The sequence below is a fragment of the Syzygium oleosum genome, unplaced genomic scaffold, assembly GCF_021117445.2.
Source record: "Syzygium oleosum isolate NSW1041296 unplaced genomic scaffold, Sole_v2.1 Sole_v2.01, whole genome shotgun sequence".
NCBI lineage: Eukaryota > Viridiplantae > Streptophyta > Magnoliopsida > Myrtales > Myrtaceae > Syzygium > Syzygium oleosum.
The window spans coordinates 32,830,935-32,854,494 of NW_026607485.1; the positions used below are offsets into that span (position 1 = coordinate 32,830,935).

General features: G+C 39.5%; 2 protein-coding genes across 2 annotated transcripts; one reads left to right on the forward strand and one right to left on the reverse strand.

The window, feature by feature from the left end:
* Window positions 1-1,136: 1,136 nt before the first annotated feature.
* On the reverse strand, window positions 1,137-1,544 carry LOC115682528 (uncharacterized). Its single transcript, XM_030606767.1, has one exon. The coding sequence runs from the start codon at window positions 1,542-1,544 to the stop codon at window positions 1,137-1,139; it is 408 nt and encodes a 135-aa protein (XP_030462627.1).
* A 13,309-nt stretch (window positions 1,545-14,853) lies between these two features.
* LOC115682569 (serine/threonine receptor-like kinase NFP) lies at window positions 14,854-17,103 on the forward strand. The gene has a single exon (XM_030606826.2). It carries the CDS (start codon window positions 15,061-15,063, stop codon window positions 16,924-16,926), a length of 1,866 nt encoding a protein of 621 aa, XP_030462686.2. The 5' UTR covers window positions 14,854-15,060; the 3' UTR covers window positions 16,927-17,103.
* The last annotated feature ends 6,457 nt before the right edge of the window (window positions 17,104-23,560 follow it).

The window sequence follows — 23,560 nt, forward strand, 5'->3', positions numbered from 1 at the left end:
TTAGTTCTAAAGTTGAGTTAAGCTTATATTTTAGGCATTTCGAGTTGAGCTCCCACCAGAGTTCAGGCTCGAATTCTAGCGCGAGCTAGAACTCTAAATGCAATGAAATTAGAAGAGAATGTCATGTATCTTTTTATGATGTATACAGTTTTTGGTGAGTGTATCATGTATGGATAAAGTTAAAGTACATGAAATAGTCGATTAGCTCAGAAAGCTACTCGACTCGGCGCATTTTCATATTCGAGCCAAATTGGAGTTCATAATTTGAGCAACTCGAACTTGAGAACAATCGAGAAGAGCGAGCCGAGTTCAAGCAATCGATAAGTTGACGTCGAGGAACTCTCGAGTAGTTCAACTTGTTTACACTTTCCAATAGCAATTGATACCACAAATTTGATTAACAAGAAAAGGAAGTACGCTCAAACAAGAATAGTTGAATTTTTTTTAAAAAGTCTAGAACTTATTGTCTCATACTTAAACTTTTTAGTTTGGTTAATTTAGTCTTAATCATTTTAATGATTTTTCAACGTAATCCTTTCGATCAATTTTGATCAGAAGTCGCTGATATGACACTCCTAACGACGATAGGACTCCTATTAGGTCTTCGAGTGTCGCAAAAGAGTGTTCACAATCACGTCCGAACTGATTCTATAATCAGTTCGCCGGGGCACTCGCCATACCTTTTTTTATTCGTAGCAAAGGAAAGATTAGATCCGATTTTAGTCCTTTTAAATACGACATTATGTAATCAAATCCTCTATCGCCATCGATCACGCGAGCTTTAGAGGGGGGTTAATAAGTCGAGATCAAGAACTGAATCTGGTGGGACTTCACATCTTCATCATATTCCTAACGGAATCATACCGGAGATTAACGCCCGCCGAATCGACTCGATTTCGATCGTAAGAGAAAACCAGTGAACCGGCACATGAATTATAGCGACCGACGTTAACTCCCGTCGCGAATGACTAGAAAACGGAAACAAGAAGATCCGATTCGCAAGAACGCTTTGATTTCAATCACAGAAGTATTTCTATCACATTCATCTGAATACTCCGCAAGCTGATGAAGAAAAGGAACATAAGAACACTTCAGTCTCCGGCCGAGTCCGAAGAACCATGTCGTCGGCGTCCACTTTAGCCGCGCACGGAAACGGAAGGTTGAAGACAACCTGTCGACAAACGATTAAGAACCGTCGCCATTGCTCTTCTCCTTCTTGCCCTTGTCCTCTCCTTCCTGTCCCCCTCCTTCGACGACGACCCGGTGGCGGTGCTCCGCTTCACCCTCCACCACCTCTTGGTTCGCCGAGCCACCGTCTCCTCTTTCCGGCTAAACTTGTAGCTCCTCAGAAACCTCTGCCGGCACGCGTACCCATCGACGACGGGGTCGTCGCCGACGACGGCCTCTTCCCTCGAGCTCGCGCAGATCGTCCTCAAGAACCTGGCGTCGGACTCGGCCCACTGACAGTGCTTGACCAAGGCCATGCTTATCCTTCCCGGGTTTTGCACCTCCATGCAGTCGATGCAGTTCGTGTTCATCGTCATCGTGTCTCCGAACACCGGCGACTCGATATCTCTCGGTTCGTCACTCGATCTTTCGCCGGCGAATTTGATGAACGTAGAAGGAAGTGAATCTTGATATTTGAACTTGTTGTGAGCTGAGTGTGGATTAGTGCGCAAATATATATAGCGAATCGGGAGTTCGTCGCTTAAAGGAAATTTCCTTTTATAGAAATTTCCTATTATAATGACTATGTCTTGTCTGAAATATTGTTTTTTTTATTTCTTTTTTTTTTTCGTCAACATTTTTTTTTTCCTGACTAAAATTTTGCTATCTCCAGCTGCGTTTTGTAAAATAAAAGGTTTTAAATTTTAACTTTACTATTGAGAAGAGCAATACATATTACTAAGCAAATTAGTACATTTTTTTAAAAAAAAAGAGAAAATCGCAAAACATAATGTTCTGTGATTTTCATATTAATTGTTTTTCTCAAAACCCACGTCAATTTTGAGGTTCGGACTCTCGCGTCTTTCATTTCAAAAGAAAGAGATTCAATTAACAAACCAATCGGGAAATGTTTAATAAGCGGAAAAAAGTGATTTGATTTATTTATTAGGTAATTAACTGTTAGAATGTTTAAATAATAAATCACGTCTTCATCTAACAATTTAAGTTTTTAGAACAGTTGGCAGTGGTCTCACGAAATCTCACATAAGCATTGAGTCTTGTTTTCCTTGTGCACCGTTCAACATGAGAATTTATATCAGTGTTCATTACTGAGAAAATCGAGTCAATATATCGATCACGTGGTTTTTACTTTTGACATTGACCCATTATTTATCATGCAATTGATTACAACATCGTTTTCTAAGGTGATCTGTATTAGCCATCGAGCATTTTATATATCACCATATTCGGAATGTGCGTGAGAAAACCAGTGTTGAGGAAAGTAAGAGATCTCCCAATTGATGATGAATGTAAACAAATGTTAATTAAATTCATACCCTGAACGCACATGTACACACATGCATCAAGCGTTATCTCCCTTACCCCTCCCCTCCCCCCGGTACCCCGAATTTTGGTCACATTACACATGTTCGGGGGCATTGGCAATGCGAAAGAGAGAGTTTGTGGTATTATTGTCACGGTGGCCAAAGTTTAGAGTATTTGGTGGTTGATAGAGAGTGTTTTTGTCATATCCTTACGAGTTTAGTGATTTCCGTAACACAAAAAATGTTGGAGGTATTTGTGTCGCAGCGGCGGATATATATAACTTAGGATTTTTTACGGTATTTTCTCTGTATAAAAACAAAGTACTCATGGGTTAAGTTACGGAACATGATCCAAATAGTCTCTAAACTTTGGCCCAATGTGCAATTTGATCCACGAACTTTTAATTTATTTAATGTAGTCCATGAATTTTAGCTTAATATTCAATATGGTCCCTGAACTTTTAATTTGTACAATGTGGTCCCCGAACTTTTGGTACATGTTTGATTTAGTCCCTGAACTATATGAAAATGTTCAATGTATAACAAATTAAAAGTTCATGGATCAAACTGCACACTGGGCCAAAGTTCAGAGACTGTTTGTATCATTTTCCCATCCGGAATATCAAGTGGTTTTGCCACTTATTAAGGAAGGATAAGCATGTAGTTCTTAAATATTAGAGAGGTCTTCTTCATCGAAAACATGACTTCCCGCGCGGCGTGGGACGGCGTTTGAAATCTCCAGGCAAACCTCTTGTTGTCATTCCCCGATCATGGTTTCACATCCTTATATAAACCCCAGAAGCTACAAGCTCTCCAGCCTCTCACCATCTCACTGGACGAGGAAAAATGAAGCTTCAAGCTCTCCTCGTGCCGGTTTTCGATGGTGAGAACTTCGACGTCTGGGGCATCAAGATGATGACCTACTTCAAGTCTGAAGATCTATTGGAAGCCGTCAAGTTTGGAGTATGTGAGTTTTCATCCACGGAAAAGTTGCGAAAGGACGCAAGAGCCCTCTTCACCATCCAACAAGCCCTGACCGACGAAATCTTCCCGAGTATCTACGAGGCGCCGAGCGCGAAGCAGGCGTGGGACATCTTGCAGGTGGAGTTCCGAGGGACCCAAGAGGCGCGCTCGGCCAAGCTCCGGTTTTACGTGGAAGAGTTCGTCCGTGGCGTTAGGATGGAGGGGCCGGAGACTTGTCGGGAGTACTACTCGAGGCTGAGATTGATGGTGAGTAGGATTAGATATTATGGTGGGGGTGTGCGCGAGGAAGCTGTGGTCAGGAAATTACTGGAAGGCCTGCTGGAGGAGCTCGAGCCCTTCGTGAGTGCGATGGGGGTGGCGGGGCATTTGACCATCTCGGCGCCGGAATTGATAGGGTCTTTAGAGGCTTTTGAGATGAGGTTAGGCCTCAGGGGAGGGAGGGGAGAGGGGCTCGGAAGGGAAGTGAATGATTCTGAGATACAGTGACCGTCTTCATCACAGAATGCTGCATTGACTGATACGAAAACTATGTAGCCGTTCGCCCAATCTTGTGGAATCATCAAGTTCTTGTCTAGCATGGAGCGTCGTCTCGTGACAGAAAAGTAGGTATTTCATTTTCACAATTGCGCAACTCTTGTGGTACTCTGCTTGCCGACTTTCCTCGCCCGCGACAATTCAGATAAAGGAAATCCTCAGCAAGGATGTGGATCAAGTTGCGACTAATTTGTCAGTTTTAGACTTGCGTTAATCTCTGTCAGTTCTTGCTTTGTCTTTCTGCCAGTTCTTGCTTTGTCTGTTTTATTTAGCAGTATATGTTAATATGCAGTCGTTTTGGAACCATTTGCCTTTTGGTATGAGCCAGTGATTGTGCCTGTCTTTTCTACTGCAGTCGTTGATCAATTTATACTGAAAATACCACCTTTTAATGAGTTTTATGATCTGCTTTTGGAGCTTTCTTGTGAGAACTCCATGTTGCATAGGTCGGTAACGGTTTTAAAGAAGATAGGCTTCGATACTTGCTTGCAGCATCGATAGAGTTGCATACCATTCCTATTCCGATGTTCGAATCTCTGAGCCAGTGACTTCTAATTGAAAATCTAGGAAAAAATCGCAAATTTGAAGTAAAGACTAGTCTATAGATGACAATTTTCTGATCCTCCACGTAATCTGCCAAGTATTCTAATATCTTTGTACTGCGTTAATGAAAATGGTGAAGTTTTTTCAGATTTATGCTATGCAATACAATATCAAGTGACACGGAAGTGAGGCAGAGAACACGCACTTCTCCAGAACTATGCCTGGAAATGGAATGACTGAGTTACAGTGACCAATCTCTATCACAGAAAGCTGCATTGACTAGTACAAAAACTATGTAGCTGTTCGCCCAATCTTGAACGTGGAGTTTCACAATACTGAGACTCTTGTGGTACTCTGCTTGCCGACTTTCCCCACTATGACAATTCAGATAAAGGAAATCACCGATTAGGTGCCCTCTTGAAATTTCGTAATTTTCTGGACACAGCGCGCATTGTTGGAAACACCATTGCACAGTCTGACTCAATCAATTGAGTGTAACAGAATTGAAAACTCCGAATACCTCCTTTTCCATGTGCTGTACTAAAACTTGCTTCTCTTAATTCATTCAGTGCATTTCTCCTCTCCTTAATGTCATCTGTTCCTCCCACGTTTCCGGAAAGCACGACGAGCAAATGTCAGGCTTCTTCCTCAGGAAGGGGCTCTAGCTTGCTCAGTTCATTGCATTTCATTTGATTGCATACATTCAATGACCGAGTCATTGGGATTGTCTTACAGCCGTCCACACAAAGGGGAATTCCCACGTCCTCTAAGATTATAGGAGCACAATCCATCATCCAGTATAAGGACATGCCTTTGCCTCTTCAATATATGTGAAAGCTCCGCAGCCTATTTAATAGGATTGTTAACATTCGACAGCATATGGTTTAGACGTTCCCACGTCGTATCTTGCAAAGAATGAACGCTACATTCTCGGGACATTGTAATCCAGAAAATCTTCCCGCTGCTGCCTTCCTTTAGAATAAGATTATGGACACGGGTGACAATGGTCGTTTTCCCGACACCCCTCATCCCATAAATGCCAATCTTTAATACTTGGTCGTCCCTCAAGCAAGATATTATCTCTTTCAGATTTTTCCGAAAAGCATCCCCTAACAAGTCCACCCTCGGCAGCTAACATTCTTCAGTACCTTGGGCACTTAGTGTAACTTCACCAGAAAAGTCGCCCCGCTTTCTGAGTTCCTGCACCTCCTCTTGTTTCATGCTGTTCATCAATTTCAAATGTGAAAACCATCTTCATTTGGAAACTTCTCGCTCTGGGGATCAGACTTTCCCTTTTATCCTGTCCACATTCGTTAACCAGCTTTCAACTTCTCTCTTCCTCTCCCGTCCGAGAGCTTAGATTCTCCAAATTTTAAAGTTGAAAGTACATCGGCTTCCAAGTTAACTTTTCCAGTTCACCTAAAAGTGCTTGCTACTTTTTGTCGATATCACTGTTGTTTATGATGACTTGAGCAACGCCGATCACCATTGAGAGGTCCATTTTTTTTAGATGGTAATAAGGACAAGCTTGCAAATCAATCTGAAAAAGGAAAAACCGATACCTTAAGAATAAAAATGCGAGTTTTCTTCTTGAACATAGAAACAACTTCAGCCGTTTGCATTTGGAGAGAAAGGAGGAACGAGCAAAGTTGTCGTTAGATGAAAGCAAAGTTGAAGCTAAAACAAAATCAGAAATTGATTGAACATACTCTCCCAAGTTCCATATCAGCAAAGTAATGGTTTTCATTTAAATTTGATATTAGAATTTTACCTGCCTCCTACATAGTGAGTTAAGATCAGAGACACGTAGGAAATACTTCAGATTTTCAAATGATGCGAAAGGAGTCACAGAACCAAAGCACAGATATCATCAAAACATCCATCTAACGATGCTGTTAACTTTCACAGATTGTAGCTGTACCTTGAGTATTGAGCCAATGAGCAGAAACTGGAGAATGCAACAGAAGCAGATAATGCACTAGATAGTTCCCAGAAATTTACTAGCAGAGGAATTCAGTTCTCTCCACCTCCTTCAGGCTCCACATGAATATACAATGGGGAGATTACATCCTGGAAGGAAGAACTGTATCTAACTCATCTACATGTTGCTCAATAGCTCAGCTAGATTTCTTTCTTCAAAAAAGAGAACCTTTATGAATGTTTGCGCGTAACTGCATAACACCGATTCTCTGAAAAACTCTTTTAATGTAGTCTGTAACTGTAATGGGAACGAACTATCTTTATATACTGTAAGGAATGTATACCTTACATATACATTTGGATTGACAAGGTTAATTCTGACTTCTGAAATAGCTATGGAGGAAGTTTTGCTTTGGCCAATGGCTTCACATCCTTTTATCCTAAAATTAGGGACTAAAACTGCGAGAACTCCATACTAGAAAGCTGTCCTTGGTGTTCATGCTGCAGTTAGTTGTAGATACAGAGGAAACTCTGTTTTGGCTAGAACAAGAGTATCTCACCCATCTGACTGGCAAGGGGGTTATTCTACGTGTGGAAATCACACAAACCGATCTCTCCTCTCACTATGATGTCCTCACCCTTTGTACAATTTTGACAATCCTACTGAGGATAGGACTTTCATCAGGACTTCGAATACCGCAAACGGGAGTTCGCAATCACCATTGAATAAGCGATTTGTGAGAATTTAGTTCTATAATTTGTTGGAGAGTATAATTGCCATACAATTTTCTTAATACTACATTAGAAGATCTAATAATATTCGTAAAGGAAAGATTAGATTCGATTTTAGTCCTTTCGAATGTAACTGTCGTGTAATCTAATCCTCCAACGTTGTCGATTGCATGAACGTAAAGGGGTAATAAGTTGATCAAGAACTTAATCTGGACTGCACATCTTCATCATATTCCGAACAGAACCGTGCCGGAGAATGACGCCCTCCAAATCAAATCGAATTCGATCGTAGAAGAAAACCGGTGAATGAGCAGATGCATTACAGGAACCGACATTAATTCTCCGTCGCGAATAATGAGAAAAGGGAAGCAACAAGATCCAATTCAGCAAGAACGCTTTGATTTGTCACAGTGTTCACAGAAGCAGCAGAATTATTCCAGGTACATTCATCTTGATACTCCACAACAATCTGATAAAGAAAAGGAAAAAAAACATAAAAACGCTTCAATCTCCGACTGAGAAAGGAGAGACCCTTCTCAAGCCTTGGCCGGCCGAGCCCGAAGAACCACATCGTCGACGTCCACTTTGGCGACGCACAGGAACAGAAAGTTGAAGACAGCCTCAAGAAACGAGCAAGACCCGTCGCCATTGCTCTTCCTCTTCCTCCTCCTCTTCCTGCCCTCGCTCTCGTTCCTGCCCTCCTCCTTCGACGCCGGCCGCTCGGCGGCGCCGCCCTGCTTCGCCCTCAGCCACTTCTTGGTTCTCTGGGCCACCGTCTCCTCCTTCTGGCTGAACTTGTAGCTCCTCAGGAACCTCTGCCGGCACGCGTACCCGTCGACGTCGACCCCGGGGTCGTCGCCGACGACGGCATCGTCCCTGGACCCCGCGGTGATCATCCTCAAGAACCTGGCGTCGGACTCGGCCCACCGGCGGTGCTTGGCCAAGGCCTTGCTCATCTTCACCGGGTTCTGCACGTCAATGCAGTCGATGCAGTTCGTGTTCATCATCATCATCGTCTCCGAACACCCGGCGAATTAACTCTTATGGGTTCGGAGAATTTGATGAATGTACGAGGAAGTGATTCTTGATATTTGATCTTGTTGTATGCTGTGTGTGGAGTGGTGTCCAAATATATATGACGCTCCAGCATGAGTTAAGGAAATTTCCTTATATAACAAGGATATTCGTCTGAAAGATTTCCTTTTATATCTTTTTCTTTTTTTGTATTATATTCACAGATTTTTTTTCTTTACTAAATTTTGCCATATCATTTGAAAATTAAATTGTGGCTCTTTATTGTTTTTTTTTTCACATTAAATACTTTCCATGAATAGTCTCGATCCTTAATAACTTCCTATAAAGATGCTAGTGCCAAGATCAAAGCTGCTTGTGTTTGAATTTTTACTATACCGGCCGTGTTGGGTGAAAATAATTCATATTTTTATATTTAGAAGAGCGATTTGTACTAAAGGAAAAATAGGGAATGTTATTTTAAAAATTGCAAAAAAGAAAAAGGAAAATAGTTCTTTGATTTTCATATGAATCGTTTTTCTCAAACCTCACGTTAATTTAAAGGTTCGGACTCCCCACCTCAATCTATTCAATCGAAAGTGGATTCGATTGAGGAACCGATAAAGAAATATCTAGTATGTAGAAAAAAGCGATTAGATTTATCTATTAGGCATTTTAAAATGAGTCTTGTTTACTTGTGCGTTATAGAGGTACTACTATCTAGAATAGAACAAGCAATTAGTACGCATTAGTATTCCTTACGAAGAAAATTGAGTCAACATATAGATTAGGTAGTTTTACTTTTGACCCATTATTTATCCTGTAATCAACAATAACATTGTTTCTAAGGTGATGTGTATTAGACGTTAGACATTATATTCATCACCATACTGGGAATATGTATGAGAAAGCATATTGTTAAAGAGAGCAAGTCACCTACCAATTGATGATTGAATGTAAATAGGGATAAATTAAATTCATACCCATAAATTCACATATATATACACGATAATGTATTTGCCTGTAAGTTCTAACCACATTTTTTTTTGGATAATGACACAAACAGTCTCTGAACTTTGGTCTAATGTGCAATTTGGTCCATGAATTTTTAATTTGTTCAATGTAGTCCCTGAAATTTTATTTTGTTCAATGTCATTTCTGAACTTTTTGTACATGTTCAATTCAGTCCATGAACTATATGAAAATATTCAATGTAATCCATGAACTTGAATTAATGGAAATGACTGCATTGAACATTTTCATATAGTTCAGGGACTGAATTGAATATGTACCAAAAGTTCATGGATAACATTGAACAAAATAAAAGTTCAGGGACCACATTGAACATTCGATTAAAGTTCAGGGACTACATTGAACAAATTAAAAGTTTAGGGGCCAAATTGCATATTGAGCCAAAGTTTAAGGACTGTTTATGTCATTTTCCCTTTTTTTTTTCGATTAGGAAACAACATCAATGTATGTGGCCGAAAAATAAAAGATAAATATACAAGGGTTTATTCCACCAAAAGTCCCAAATTGACTCACGCCCCATTTACCCAAAATTAATTTCCGTATCACAAAAAATCTCAAACTGGTATATCAGTGACAAATTTATCAAAATCTCAGAGGCAAAATTATGGATTTTAGCAAATTTCCATAATGTGAGGGAGCTCTTAAGGCTGAATTAGCAAATTTCGCAATCTCAATACTATTTTTCTTGGATCTGGCTTCTCCAAAATGACTTCGTTTAGGAGTTTAACTTATTTTGAATTTTCACGTCGAATCTACATCACACACCGTTTGTTCGTGTTGTTTGTTACATGTGTTTCTACGTCAATAATTCAACAGGGATATTAGATGAAAGTTTTTTTTTTCTGATAGATGAAAGTTAATTAAGTGTAGATTTGTCACAAAATTAATTAGGACTAAATATGACATGACTATACCATTTAGGATATTCGTGAAAAAAATATAATACGGATGTAACGGTTTATAATTTATATTGATATTAACCCTATATAGCATTTAGGGTACAACTGTTGACCCTATTTTTCCTGGTCAGCACAATAAATTGTTGCTCAATCATAGCAACAATCTTGTTCTTGGATAAAATTTCGCGGTAATACTTTTGCTTCTCTTTGAAATTTGAACAAAAAAGTAGAGGAAACCCTAAAGAAAGCAACGTGACAGGACCTAAAAAGATATCCCTGAAAGGTAACAGTCTGACAGACATTCTGCATAAAGCGACCATAAGTCCAAGTCTCTTTTTGGGTTGTGTCCCAGAGAATCTTTGGCTTCTTGTGCCTCTCCTCTTGTCTTGTCCTCGGGGTCCCTGTTGAGTGCACATACTATAATGTTTCATTCTTTGTCTTGACATTAAACTTGTGATTCTTAATTTACAAGATACGCAAGTAACCATGCACGCGACTTTGGGTTCTCGATGCAGCAGGAGCGCGAAAAAAGTTGGCTAAAGAGCTATCTGATTCCTTCATTGGACTTGGTTTTAAACTCAAATTAGGAAAATCTTTAACTGATGGGGTTTGGTTGAGTTGCAAGCAAGCATCCGGGCTTTGTCTTTAGCATTCGTTCCGACCAACCAATGTTTTAGGGAAAAAATTATCCAAAAAATCTTAGGCATATTGTATTTATGCTAATTCAGTCCTAAATATTTAAAATTAACAAATTTAATCCCTAAACCTTTTAAAAAATTTATCAATTAAAAATTTTCAGCCAATTTTAGTTAAAAATTGCTAACGTGAACGCGGCTGTCCTATTTTGTAGTTTTTCATTTTTGTTAATTTTTTTTTGTTTTTTTATTTATTTTTCATTTTTCTTTTCCGTTTTATTTTCTTGTCGGCCGAAGGCCTCGCCCAAGCAAGAGTGGGAAGGCCATCCCCACATCTAGCAAGGGCCTTTTGTGGTTGGTTGCCAGTGAGATCGCGAAAGCCCTTGCCAGATCTAGACGAGGGCTACATCGCTAGTTGCAAGCGTCGGCACGAATGTCCTCCTTAGATCTAGGTGAGGGCTTTTGCGACCTCATTAGAGTGAGTGACGAAGGTCACCAACCAAAATGAAAGAAAAGAGAAAAAAATAATATTAATAAAATATTCAAACTTAAAAAAAAAATATCTACGTCAATACCGACCGTGTTACGTAGGACTGCCGACGTCCACGTCAGCGATTTTCAGCGAAAATTGCCCAGAAGGACTTAATCGGCAAATTGTTTTAAGGTTTATGACTAAATTAAAAGGTTTATAATTGAATTAACATATAGATTTAATATTTTGTTGGTAATTTTCCTCATGTTTCAAAAGAGAGTTATGAAACACTATCCTAAAACTTGACTAATCACTTAGATCTATTTTGCTAAGACTATATCATAATACATCACGAAACCTAATTTATCTTAACGGTTTGTAGCCTTTTAAGGACCGATTGTAATATGAATCGTCAAGTTATCTTTTCTTCGCGAGCTTTAAAGCATACTTGTGTTGATTTTTCTATAGTGTTTATTTGGAAATTATAAAAAAAAATTTGACTTTTATTTAATATCAAATAGCTTCTACCCTTTCCTGCATTAAAGATCTTCAACCTTACAAACATATTAATAATACCATTTTTTATACCCAAGGGGCTGGTCGAGTGGTCAAAAACCGAAACTTCTTGACTAGTACAGGGAAGTGGACTTGGAACATCATCTGGGCTCCGACACAAAAACAGAACATAGTAAGTAATTTGTAGTTTTATGGGATGTTTTCATAATTTGTAAAATTTAGATTATTCTTCTATTTGGATGAGAAAAGTATAAGTACTTTTTATAGGGAAAAGCTATCCCTTTCTTAACCATAAAAAATGGATTCATTTTTCATTTTTTTTCTTTTTCGAGCCAACCGATGGATCCACTTTTTTGAATTGCACATTGTTTCTACAAACACATTTTTTTTTTATGAAACGGGACCTTCAGAAAATACTAAATCGAGCTCACAAAAGTTTCATTGGATTGGACACAAACCTGCCGATGCATGTGAACCGAAGCTACAGAGATGAGACTTAACAACCTTACTATTGATATGCATTAGTCATGGCTTATTCGGTGCAGTCAAATGTCACTAGCTTTAGGAATAACTCTTTCTCGATCAATTTGATCGTTCCTTTCCAAAAAGATGTAATTAAGGTAGTGTAAGGCAACACGGCTAGGAGTGCATCTGTTCTTAATTATAACTGGTGATGTAGAGCACAACCTTAGGAATCCAAACAATATTGAGTGGAGTACCAAACCCAAGCATTTTGCTCAAATTTAAATTTAACCTCGACCTAACTCCTTTATAATCTTGTCCAAACAAACTGTGAAGGAACATTAAGACCTATTTAATTTGATTGAAAACCGAGTATGCTTAAGTGCTAAGTCAGTTTGTCTTCCTTGCTCTCGGGCCCACTCTTGGAGCACAGATATGGACGTCTCCGATAATTGGTTTGTCTATGCAGAACGAGAGGCTTGTCACGTCACTCCGAGTGAGGATTGGTGGGGTGGTTAAAAATATCCAAGATTATCAAGACTGTTATCAAAATCGAGGTCCGAGTTGGCTCTCAATGTCTAATCTCTGCAAACCAACAGAATGTTGGCTCTGATGGTAAAACAGTTAGCACATTTTTTGTGTGATACTTGCGCTTAAACCTTATTGGCAGTACTCCATGAGTAAAATCTTGAATATACCAAATCGATATGATGGGTGAGCCCTTAAGATTGCCCTGGGAGGTGGCTAATTGAGATACTCAAAAACTGACTCGAACATCACTTAACAGTCACCGCTAAACCAACAAAAAAAGAAAAAAAAATCTATACTCTGAGAGCTTGTCATGTTTAACAAATAAAGAGTTAAATTCAAACTTGAATAATTGTAGGTACAGGGTAACCATGGGCCAGTTAGGGCTAACAACAGTAAGAGGTCTAGCCCAAGCTTTTCGGAAGGCCTCTCTGTCCAAGGTTCTTTTGGAATAGAAATACACCAACATACTCTATGTTGACTAAAAATTTATATAGTGAGGATTGCATGTACATATAAAGATTTCATAAATATTATATCAGTGAATAAATGTGTAAATTGATAATCATATTGTAAATCTCACTTATTTAAGTTTTGAAATTCAAATATATTCTGTCTTATGAACAACTGTAAAAATAATACAAATCTTGAAATATTTTCTCTTTCCACGCACATACATGTATGTATGTATGTATGTATGTATGTATGTACAACTTCTTCAATAATTTCATTTCATTAATTAATAATGTTGACATTTCACAATAAGTCGATTTTGTAAAATCTTTTGGATGTGAATGTTTTCCGGTTTCACTTTTGATAGTATTCATAACGGGATGAACAACGCAACAGAATGTCACATGGCCCGTTGATGCGTTCGATTCCATGCCGTGTTTGATATACTCGTGACAAGTTGATGTCAATCATTAAGGATTGCTAGTATCGGATCTTTTCTCATATTCCCTTTTTCATCTTCCTCAATATTTCTCATGATTCGCGACGTGGTGTTCAGACATGTTGTCGTCTGAATGCACTTCCGAATAGTCCGAGTCCAGATGCCTTTCATTCAAATTGTATAGATTATCTCACTTTTTAATCCTTCAAGGTTTGTCCGGAGAAGAAAGAACCAAATTAGGCTGATTGGCCATTGCTACAAGCCAATCTGCAGGTTCCCAGTTCAATATAAACATGTAGATGAACATCTACATCAATAAATAAACAAACCTATAAACATATCAATGTATTCATGAGAATACAAGAAGATGTTGCCATTGAAAGGAACATTATCCTCAACCACAAGACAAAGAGAATACAGACAATGAATCAGTCCATTTTTCCGCCAATTCAAACGGCCCTTCTTTTTTAAATTCGAATCCAAAATTTTTATTTTTGTTTCCATTATATGGTTTCCAATAAAATAAAATAAATTAGAGATCATTGGATCGCTGACTTTTTCACTTAAAATTTTCTGTTTCATCTCTGGCTCCTTGCCGTCCCAACTTGGTACCCTGCGATATACTACTTTCGGTCCCCATCGAAGACACTTTCATTGGAAAGAGACCAACCAGGAAAAAAAGATTTTTATTTTATTTTTCCTTTAATTTAGGGACTATATTATATCGATACTTTGGACAACAAATCATATCAATCGGGGCTTTCTTGAATCCTTGGTGTTCGGTTAAGTGTTGCCTCCACAGCCTATTCACATCTTGTGAAGCGAGCTCCATTGATGTGTTTTTTGTTTTAACGTGTCGATACTTACATGCCATGTACTCCTAATTTCCATCAAATTTTTTTCTTCCCTGGTGAGAGGGAATGCCATCTGAAAATTTTACATTCTGGTGATCTCAAAATCCGGACGAGGACAAAGATAAAACCCTTTAAGGACTTACTTAGGTCCTAATTGGGCTCGTCCCAACTTAATACTCTCTGCAATATACTACTTTCAGTCCCCTTCAAAGATACATTCATCGAAAGAGACCAACCAGGAAAGAAGATTTTTATATTATTTTTCCTTTAATTTAGAGACACTTGGCATTTTGGGACTATATTATATCGATACTTTGGACAACAAATCATATTATTAACTAGCAACCGGAGGTTAAATCAGAGCCCAAGACAAAGTGAAGAGTTAGATATTCTTGCAATACCTACTCTTTTGTATTCTCAACTGAAAGCTCCACACTAGCAACAATGTCTAGCTTTTCTCAATAATTTATGCTCTTGAAGTCAACAGAGCTTCTTTGATCTTAATTAGTGCACATTGTAGTGCTTTGCGGGCATCGTTCTCAAAGCTCCTAACAATGGCAGCCCTCCTTTTCTCCTCCAAAACTCTACCTTTTCTTCTCCTCCTCTCCTTCTCTAGTACTAATATTCTAGCTCAATCACCTGGTAAAGGAGCGAATTTCTCTTGTTCCTCGGACTCGCTGCAATCTTGTGACACATATGTCGCGTACTTTGCGCAGCCGCCGGATTTCATGGATGTGGGGAACATCTCGGACCTTTTCGATGTGAGCCGTCTGTCGATCATCCAAGCGAGTAACCTCGTGTCTGAGGATAATGAGTTGGTCCAAGGACAACTCTTGTTAGTACCGATCGAGTGCAGCTGCAACGGGACTAGCTATTCCTCTAATGTCACATATGAAATCAAGGAAGGCGACAGCTACTACTTGGTTTCGACGCACGCGTTTGAGAATCTCACCAATTGGCAGACCGTGGAGGCCGCAAACCCATCCCTGAACCCGAACCTGCTTAAGATTGGGACGCAAGTTGTATTCCCTTTGTTTTGCAGGTGCCCTTCAAAGGCACAATCGGAGGCAGGACTCAATTTGTTCATTACTTATGTGTGGCAGAGTAATGATCAAGTGTCAGCCGTGGCTAGTAAGTTCAATGCAACCCCAGATGATATCATAAAAGAGAACAACCAGAACAATTTCACCTCGGTCATACACCATCCGGTCTTGATCCCGGTCTCGCAATTGCCAATTCTCACACAGGATTACAGCTCCATCCCTAGCAAACGCGGCACAAACCATCGACGGCGTCTCGTGATCGTGACCAGTTCGGTCTGCGCTGCTCTGGTTTTCCTCTTGGCGATCTCTCTGGTCTATATGCACAGCAAGCCCAAGAAAGAGAAGGCCTTGGACCGAAATGGCTCGTTGCTAGAGACCTCTGATCTGATTCCAGCGAAGGAGTTCCCTAGGTCTGAGAGCTTCGAGCTGAAGGCTGTGCAGGATAAGTTGCTGCCCGGTGTTTCGGGCTATTTGGGCAACCCAATAATGTACGACGTGAAAGCGATTATGGAGGCGACAGCAGACCTTAGCGAACATTGGAAGATCGGGAAATTGGTCTTCCGTGCCAACATCAATGGCGAAATTCTAGCAATTAAAAAAATCAAGGAAGAATCTTCAGAAGAATTGAAAATTCTGCAGAGGGTGTATCACGCCAATCTGGTGAAACTACTGGGTATGGCATCTGACATTGATGGTCCTTGCTTCTTGGTGTATGAGTATGTCCAAAATGGGTCACTCAACAAGTGGTTGCACAAGAAATGCACATCCTCATCGGGGTCAGTAGTCCTCATGTGGATCCAGCGGCTGCGGATCGCCCTCGACGTTGCAAACGGCCTGCAATACCTGCATGAGCACGCCCAGCCGAGCATCGTCCACGGGGACATCAGGACGAGCAACATACTCTTGGACTCGAGGTTCAAGGCCAAAATATCAAACTTCTCAATGGCAAAGCCGGCCACGAGCCCGGCCGAGCTAAAGGTGGACATCTTCGCGTTTGGGATCGTGCTGCTCGAGCTGCTCTCGGGGAAGAAGGCGATGGGGATGAAGGAGAGCGGCAAGATCGGGATGCTGTGGAGAGAGATAAGCGAGGTTTTGGATGATGATGGTGATGGAGAGAAGAGAGAGGAGAGACTCAGGAAGTGGATGGATCCGAACATGGATGGGTTCTTTCCCATGGAGGGTGCTCTGAGCTTGGCTTGTTTGGCCAGGACATGTACGATGGAGAGGCCATGTTCGAGGCCGAGTATGGCTGAGATCGTGTTCAATCTCTCCGTGCTCACTCACTCGTGTGCCGAGAACTTGGAAGGGTCTTGGGCTTCTCCTAGGATGGAAGCTGAAGAGGTTGTTCAGATCATCAGTCCAGTCAAAGCTCGTTGATTTGGGGATCGTAATCTCATGGACTATATAAGTTCGTGAATGTACATATAGCTCTTTCCATAGCCTACGGCAGATGTTTGTGATTCTTTTTAGCTTGCTTTTGTTTATTTCTATAATGAAAGCTCATGTATAACGCACTTTGCAAAAATGAAGGATTGGCTGTCGATCTTTTATCCAGTTTGATGATGATCGGTTCTTTCTTTCTTTCTGCGTTTTGACAAAACCAAAATGAAAATACAAACGATCAAAGCATTAACATTTCGAACGAGTCCTAAGGTGAGTGTTTTTGCTCATCTGTTAACAGCTATACCGCTGACCGCCCGTTCAAGAACGCGCCGAAAAGCTTTTCTGATGCATTCCGAACGATATTGTCTGCCGGACATATGCTGCTTCTTTACTAACTGGGATTGTTGATGATGCTTATGGGCTCGTTCGCTTTGCTTGAAGCGTGATTCGTAGACATTGAACTATTCGAGAAGTTTATATCGTCGGATTATGAATGAATATATCACGTAAAATGACGTATAACTCGACGAAATTAAGATCGATATAGATAAATGAAGAATCCCCTTAGGACAGCTTCCTTCCATGGGGAGGAATCGTCACCTTGTGCTTCATGAACACAAAGGTTTGTGCACTCATCTTCCAATTCCACATGCTTCAGTTTCCGTCTTGATGCAGATTCTCCCTCTTCTTGACAGCTACCTCTTTATCTTGGAAAGAGTTGATGCATCTTTTTATTATCTATGTCAATTCATCATAAAGGGAATCGTTGAATATCTGGAGAAAATATGCAATATTCATTTTGTGCTTTTAATAAAATTTTGTGATATTTCTTTTTCAAGGAACACATCTATAAAAATCAATCTCTATTTAGTTTCATGACAAAAGATATATTCACAAATTCCTTGCTTTTGTAAAAATTTCATTATCCCCAAAATGTCCCATCGTGATTTAACTCATCGATTATTGTTTAAATAAGTTAAATCACGATCTTAGCAACATTGGAACGAATAGCGACGATACAAATAATCATTTTAAATTTTTTTTTTTTACAAATTATTAATTTCCTGCTAAACAAACGAAAGCTTGAGTGTCAAAGATTCTATTACTGCGTCGACCAGGGCTTCGTTTCGGGAGAGAAATCTATTCGAACTCTCAATGCCAATATCGAGGCCAAATGGGCCGCATTCTTGAACTAATCCAGGTAGCTCATCTTAAAAGAAGAGGAACTTACAGTTTTGACTCCTGTGATTTTGGTTAGTTTCATTTTTTATCCTCATACTTTGTCCGGTTATAATTCCAATCCTCGTATTGTTCTCCAATGACAAATTAAGCCCTTCCGTCAAATTTCTGTTCAAAGATATGTCATAAATTGCTAAGTCAGCACCAGCAACTGACACGTGACGCCCACGTATACAAGTTTCTAAAACAAATTGCTCTTCGCGAAGAAGAACTGGAATCTCCCTACTGCAGTCTTTCAAGATGTCTTGAATGACTTGGTAGCGACTTTGGATGAAGAGGGACAGCACAGTCCCAAGAACTTTGATGTGAGTTTCCCCAAACTTGTTGGATGCATTTGGGCATTGGGCCCATTTTCTGTCCTTCAAGACTTTGAAACACGTGTAATTATATTTGATCTACAATTGATTGGAGTGAACAGATTAATGACCTAATCCATTTTAGCCAATGTGCAAATCATCCATCTGAAAATATGGTGTTTCTTGGATCGTGGCTTCGGGTTGAACGCGTTGTTCCATGTATGGCAAAACTGAAAAGCCGTGGTGATCTTGATCACTGCCCCTAAACCGGCGAGGCCGCCAATCACCCCAAGAAGAATCTAAACCCAATTATGTTTTGAGCCAACAATTAGTGGTGGCGATGTCACCAGAGGTGGTGAAGTTTGAGGGCCTGAGGGTGGTTGTCGCTCCGGAACTAGTACTGTGCTATATGGATAAATCGTAGGGTTTTGCTCAGGATATTGGGAATGTCATTTCCTCTAACGACTCTGCGAGTCAATAGGTACTTCACACCAGCGTCGTTTTGGCCCTTGGTGGGACAAGCACAGCTGAGAGGAACCCTAATGTTTTGACCGACTTGCAAATTCTCCGACATCAGTTGTTCAGACTCTCTATGGCATCACACGTTTAGAGGCCTTCAAGGGCATTGTCGGTGATGCTTGAATAAGAATTTCCGCTTTGGACTGTGTAGGATGAGTTCACCTCATAATCCTGACCAGAGCAGGAGCAAGTCAAGGGAACAATCAACGTCTTGTTGGGGTCGAACCACGTCATTAATGAGACCGAGTATACCGACGTGCAATCTGAGCAGGATTGGAGGCCAAGAGCTGAGTGATGGAGCAAATGGTGTCATGAGGAGGATCCGACCTGAAGATGAGGTAAGCTTGGCAACTTGAGGTGAGGCCATTGCAAATGTAACCAAAGGCTGAAGAAGAATTGTTGCCATCGTTACATGCCACTGAAAAATCACCAAGATAAGGTTGTTGCCCTAGAACGAAACAAGAGCACATCGTGCAGAGTATTGAAACTGTAGAGAACAAAGAAGAGAAGCTCTTGATGGTCAAGTCGGGAAGCGCTTCTCGAGTTACATGTTTTTCGGAGATTGAATTGGCTGTCGTTGGTCATATTTGAACAGCATCGAAGGAGACTCAAATTCAGGGACACTATTGCCGGCAAAGTTCTGGGTTGAATTTCACGATCGAAGGCATTTTCGAGGAACATGCCAGGAGGACAGTTGGGAAGATTCACATGGTTGACAAGAATTTGATGAAGATAGTTTTGCCTTCTGAAACTATGTTCTCTTTCGCGGGGGTTGTTGATTTAAGAAAGATTTTATGGTTAGAAAACTACAATATGAACATTATACCTGGGAAGGTTCATATGTTTCTCCATTTGTGACATCTGTTGGCCAAAAACATTTGATTCTTGAATTGGTCTTGGGCATGACAAAGGATTAAATTATTGTACCTGGGAAGCTTCATATGTTTCTCCATTGTCCTAGGATCTTTTCAACAGAAAATCCAGGGGATCTTCTTCTTTATTGATTTAGTCCTGTCCTTTCCACTACACCCCGTCAAATGACGACGGATATGTCCTCCGTCATTCCTTCTTCTCGCTTGAGTTTAACAGCAACAGGGCATCTCAAAGCAAGTGTGAATACGCGGTTTGGTTCGGTTCGGTTCCTTTGTGTTTTTGGCCTTAGATGTGGGTGTGTTTTGCGTTTTGTAACTTAAATACAACGCAAGTACTTTAAGTTTCTATAAGTCACTTCAATATTGAATCTTCTTCACAGACCTGAAAATCTTGAGCGTGTCCATGAACAAGATGCTGTAGGGGTCATCGGAAGAGCAACAAAGCTTCTACGCTCCGCTCGTTTCGTGAAAAATGTGACGTTTTTGGAAAATATTTTCCAAGAAAATTGCAATATTTATGGTGTTTGGCTAAAACCTGAAATGAACTAGAAAATATTTTCTACCCGTTTAATATATGATTTAATTTTCTAGGGGAAATTACCCAAAATTCTAATTTTTTAATTTTCTTTCTTTCCTTTTTGCTTTTTCCTTGGCTAGTCACTGGCCACGGTGACGATTGGCGACCGGCCACAGGTAAGCTTGAGCCTCGCTAGTTCCGGCAGGGCTTGAGCTCGCCGAAGCCTCGCCACAAGCTAGCAAAGCTTGAGCTTGCCTATGGCAGCAAAAAGAAAAAGAAAGAAAAGGAAAAAAGAGAAAGAAAAAGAAAAAAGAAAAAAAAATATGTTTGGTGAAAGAAAGCAAGGTGAAAGAAGATATGAAAAATGTTTTTCGCTTTTTGAAAAGGGGAAAATATTTTTCTCGTTTTTGAAGGTGCTTTTTCCATTGGTGGAAAATGCTTTTCTTAACCAGTTTATTTTCTGTGAATCGATCGCTAGAAAATCTAAAAAAAGTTTTTCTGAGAGTTATTTTCTGGGAAACGAACGGAACCTTAAGCAAAGACCCATTTCTTGGGCTTTCTAGATTGGCCCCCCAGATTCAAGTGCCTCTTGTATGTGCGTGATAGGTAAAAGGAGTAGCTGTAAATAAATGGGCGTCAATCAAAGTTCGTGAGAAAGGAGGTGTCCACACGAGCTTTTGGCATGAGATTCTTTTAACTAAGTGGGTCAATAATGGCTATGAATAGACTAAACTTCATTCGTTCGAGTGCGTGGCAAAAAGAACCAGAAAGAAGCATCCCGCGTCCAGCCCCTTGGAAAACGAAATCCATTAATCTTGCCATTGGTCTTCCTTTTCATCTTTTTTTTTTTTTTTCTTCTTTCATTCTATATCAAACTAACAAAAGCACACACTTAATCAAGTCTCTGGGATCGATAGGCAAAATTATCTAAAAAGTCAATAAATCCTTTTCATCTTCTTTCATTCTATATCAAACTTCAGTATTATAAAGTTTCAATTGTACCATATAAACCTTTCAATTGTGTTAATTTAATCCCAAATCTTTCAATTGTGTCTTAGTTCTAAAGCTTTTAATGATTTGCCAATTTTAATTCTAAACCTTTTGACGATTTGCCAATATAGTCCTTCCGGCTAAATATCTAAATAATATGTTTATGACTAAATTGGTAGATCTTTAAAAGGTTTAGGACTAAATTGACAATCTGTCAAAATGTTTAGGACTAAATTTGGCACAATTAAAAAGTTTAAGACTAAATTGGCTGTCGTACAATAAATTTAGGACTTCTTGAACAATTATCTCCATAGAGAAGAAAGAGAGGATTGCCATCTAGGGTTTTGTCCTACCTCGAGAAAGATGCGAACTTGAAGTTTCTATGAGAGATCAAGATTCTAATGGGCCACTTTAGATTTTACTAGAATGGAATAAACGATCAAGGAAATGTCGCACGATCTTCGTGGAAGAGCACAAGCTGGCTAAAGTATGGAGTTTTAAAGTCAAAAAGTGAAATTATCTTGCCGGTGACTTTCGCACCAAGATGGACGTGCACCTGTCATCAGGAATACTAAAGCTAATCTAGTAAAACACTAGGCTGGAAAAAAGCATGTCCCTACTAAACTTGTGGGCATTTAATATTAATCATCATCTTTTTTTAATTAGAAGGGTTAAAATAGTTGTTGAGTTGGACATAAAATTCAAAGCTACTAGGCGTAATATGGGGGAAGTTTATGACCTTGGAGCTTGGAAGCTCTGAAACGCATTCTCAATCCCGACATTAAAAACGAAGAAGGGGTGGACTATGACTAACCTCGATGAACCTTGTCTAAATAGGACTCTTGCCACCATCAACTTTTCATTTACGATTTTTATGTGATTATTTAATTGCCTTGTTGAAGGAGAATCTCTGCAAAAGGCTTGCAATGTGTGAAGCAAGCGAGGCTCTAATTCTTCACCTTCCTTCTATTAGTGAAAATAGAGTGTCGTGTAGGACAATATACGCGGTATGTGCTAGTTAATTATTTAATGCGACTCATACCTCAAATGCTTAAGCTTTGTTTAGCATAAAAATTGAGTCAATCTAGGTTTTTATAAATGCATAGACGGGCTAGGACCTGGGATACCTCTCGGATCAGTTTGATATATCTATTTGGTTAGGCGTTAATTGTGCTATATATCCCGTGTGTGGGGGATAAATCATGTCTTTACTCTCCTAGAATTTGCAACAATCCTTGATGTCGTGTTTAGTAATGTAATTAGACATAAATAAAACGGATGAGGATTAACTATTTTAGGATCGTGTCCGTATTTGCCTCACTAGAATCGAACGAGGAATACTCCTAATTAAAAATTATATCCGAATACCCAAAATGTTATTTCTCAGTTTCTATCTGTATGTCAAAGGTCAAATTTTCTGTCATATAATTCCCGCAATACCCATATATCAAATTCTTTTAAAACTATGGATTATAAAAAAATGTTATATTTTCTACCATAAAAAATTTCTTAAGAAATTTTTTTTTCGACGATTCAAAATATAAATGATGGACGAAGGAGGTAGTAGCGAAGGGAAGGATCATTCTTTTGTGCAAAATGCTTTCAAGAAACCCTTCAATTTTTCTTTTTCCTTTTTCAAAAAGGAAATCTGTTTGTTTGTGTTTTATTTTTATCATTGAATCCTCTCCCTTCAAATTTGTCGTGCTCAAGGGAGTGTTGGGAGCGCGTGTAACAGCAGCCTGATAATAGAGAGGGAGCTCAAATCTGAGTCCGTCAACATGTATAGTTGGATCGCCATTTACTAATTTTGATATATTAACTATTTCATATCACATCAATTTTTCGGTACGAGACTTTTCTAACCTAACTCGCACGTTCATCTCAACAAGAAGTTTCCTCGTGTTGGTTGAAGTTCAAGGGAAGGTCAAGGGAACTAAGCATGGAATGAATTAATCCACGCAATTACATGTTTTGCCCTTTGCATCTCATTGCCTATTTATCTGTTTATTTATGTTGCAAGGGTAAGATGAGGAAGATGAAAGTGAGAAAACCATAAACTAGGTAGTCTAAAATCAAGAAGAGCGAGGAAAAAAAAACAGATGGTTATTTATGAAAAGAGTGGATATAACAGAAATAAAAGAAAGGTAATTCAGGAAATTTAAAAACGAAACAGAATTATGTTTTAACTTGCATAA

Bases quoted from the DNA above. Each gene is read 5' to 3' on its own strand.
- LOC115682528 (XM_030606767.1), bottom strand. From the start codon at position 1,544: ATGACGATGAACACGAACTGCATCGACTGCATGGAGGTGCAAAACCCG.
- LOC115682569 (XM_030606826.2), top strand. From the start codon at position 15,061: ATGGCAGCCCTCCTTTTCTCCTCCAAAACTCTACCTTTTCTTCTCCTC.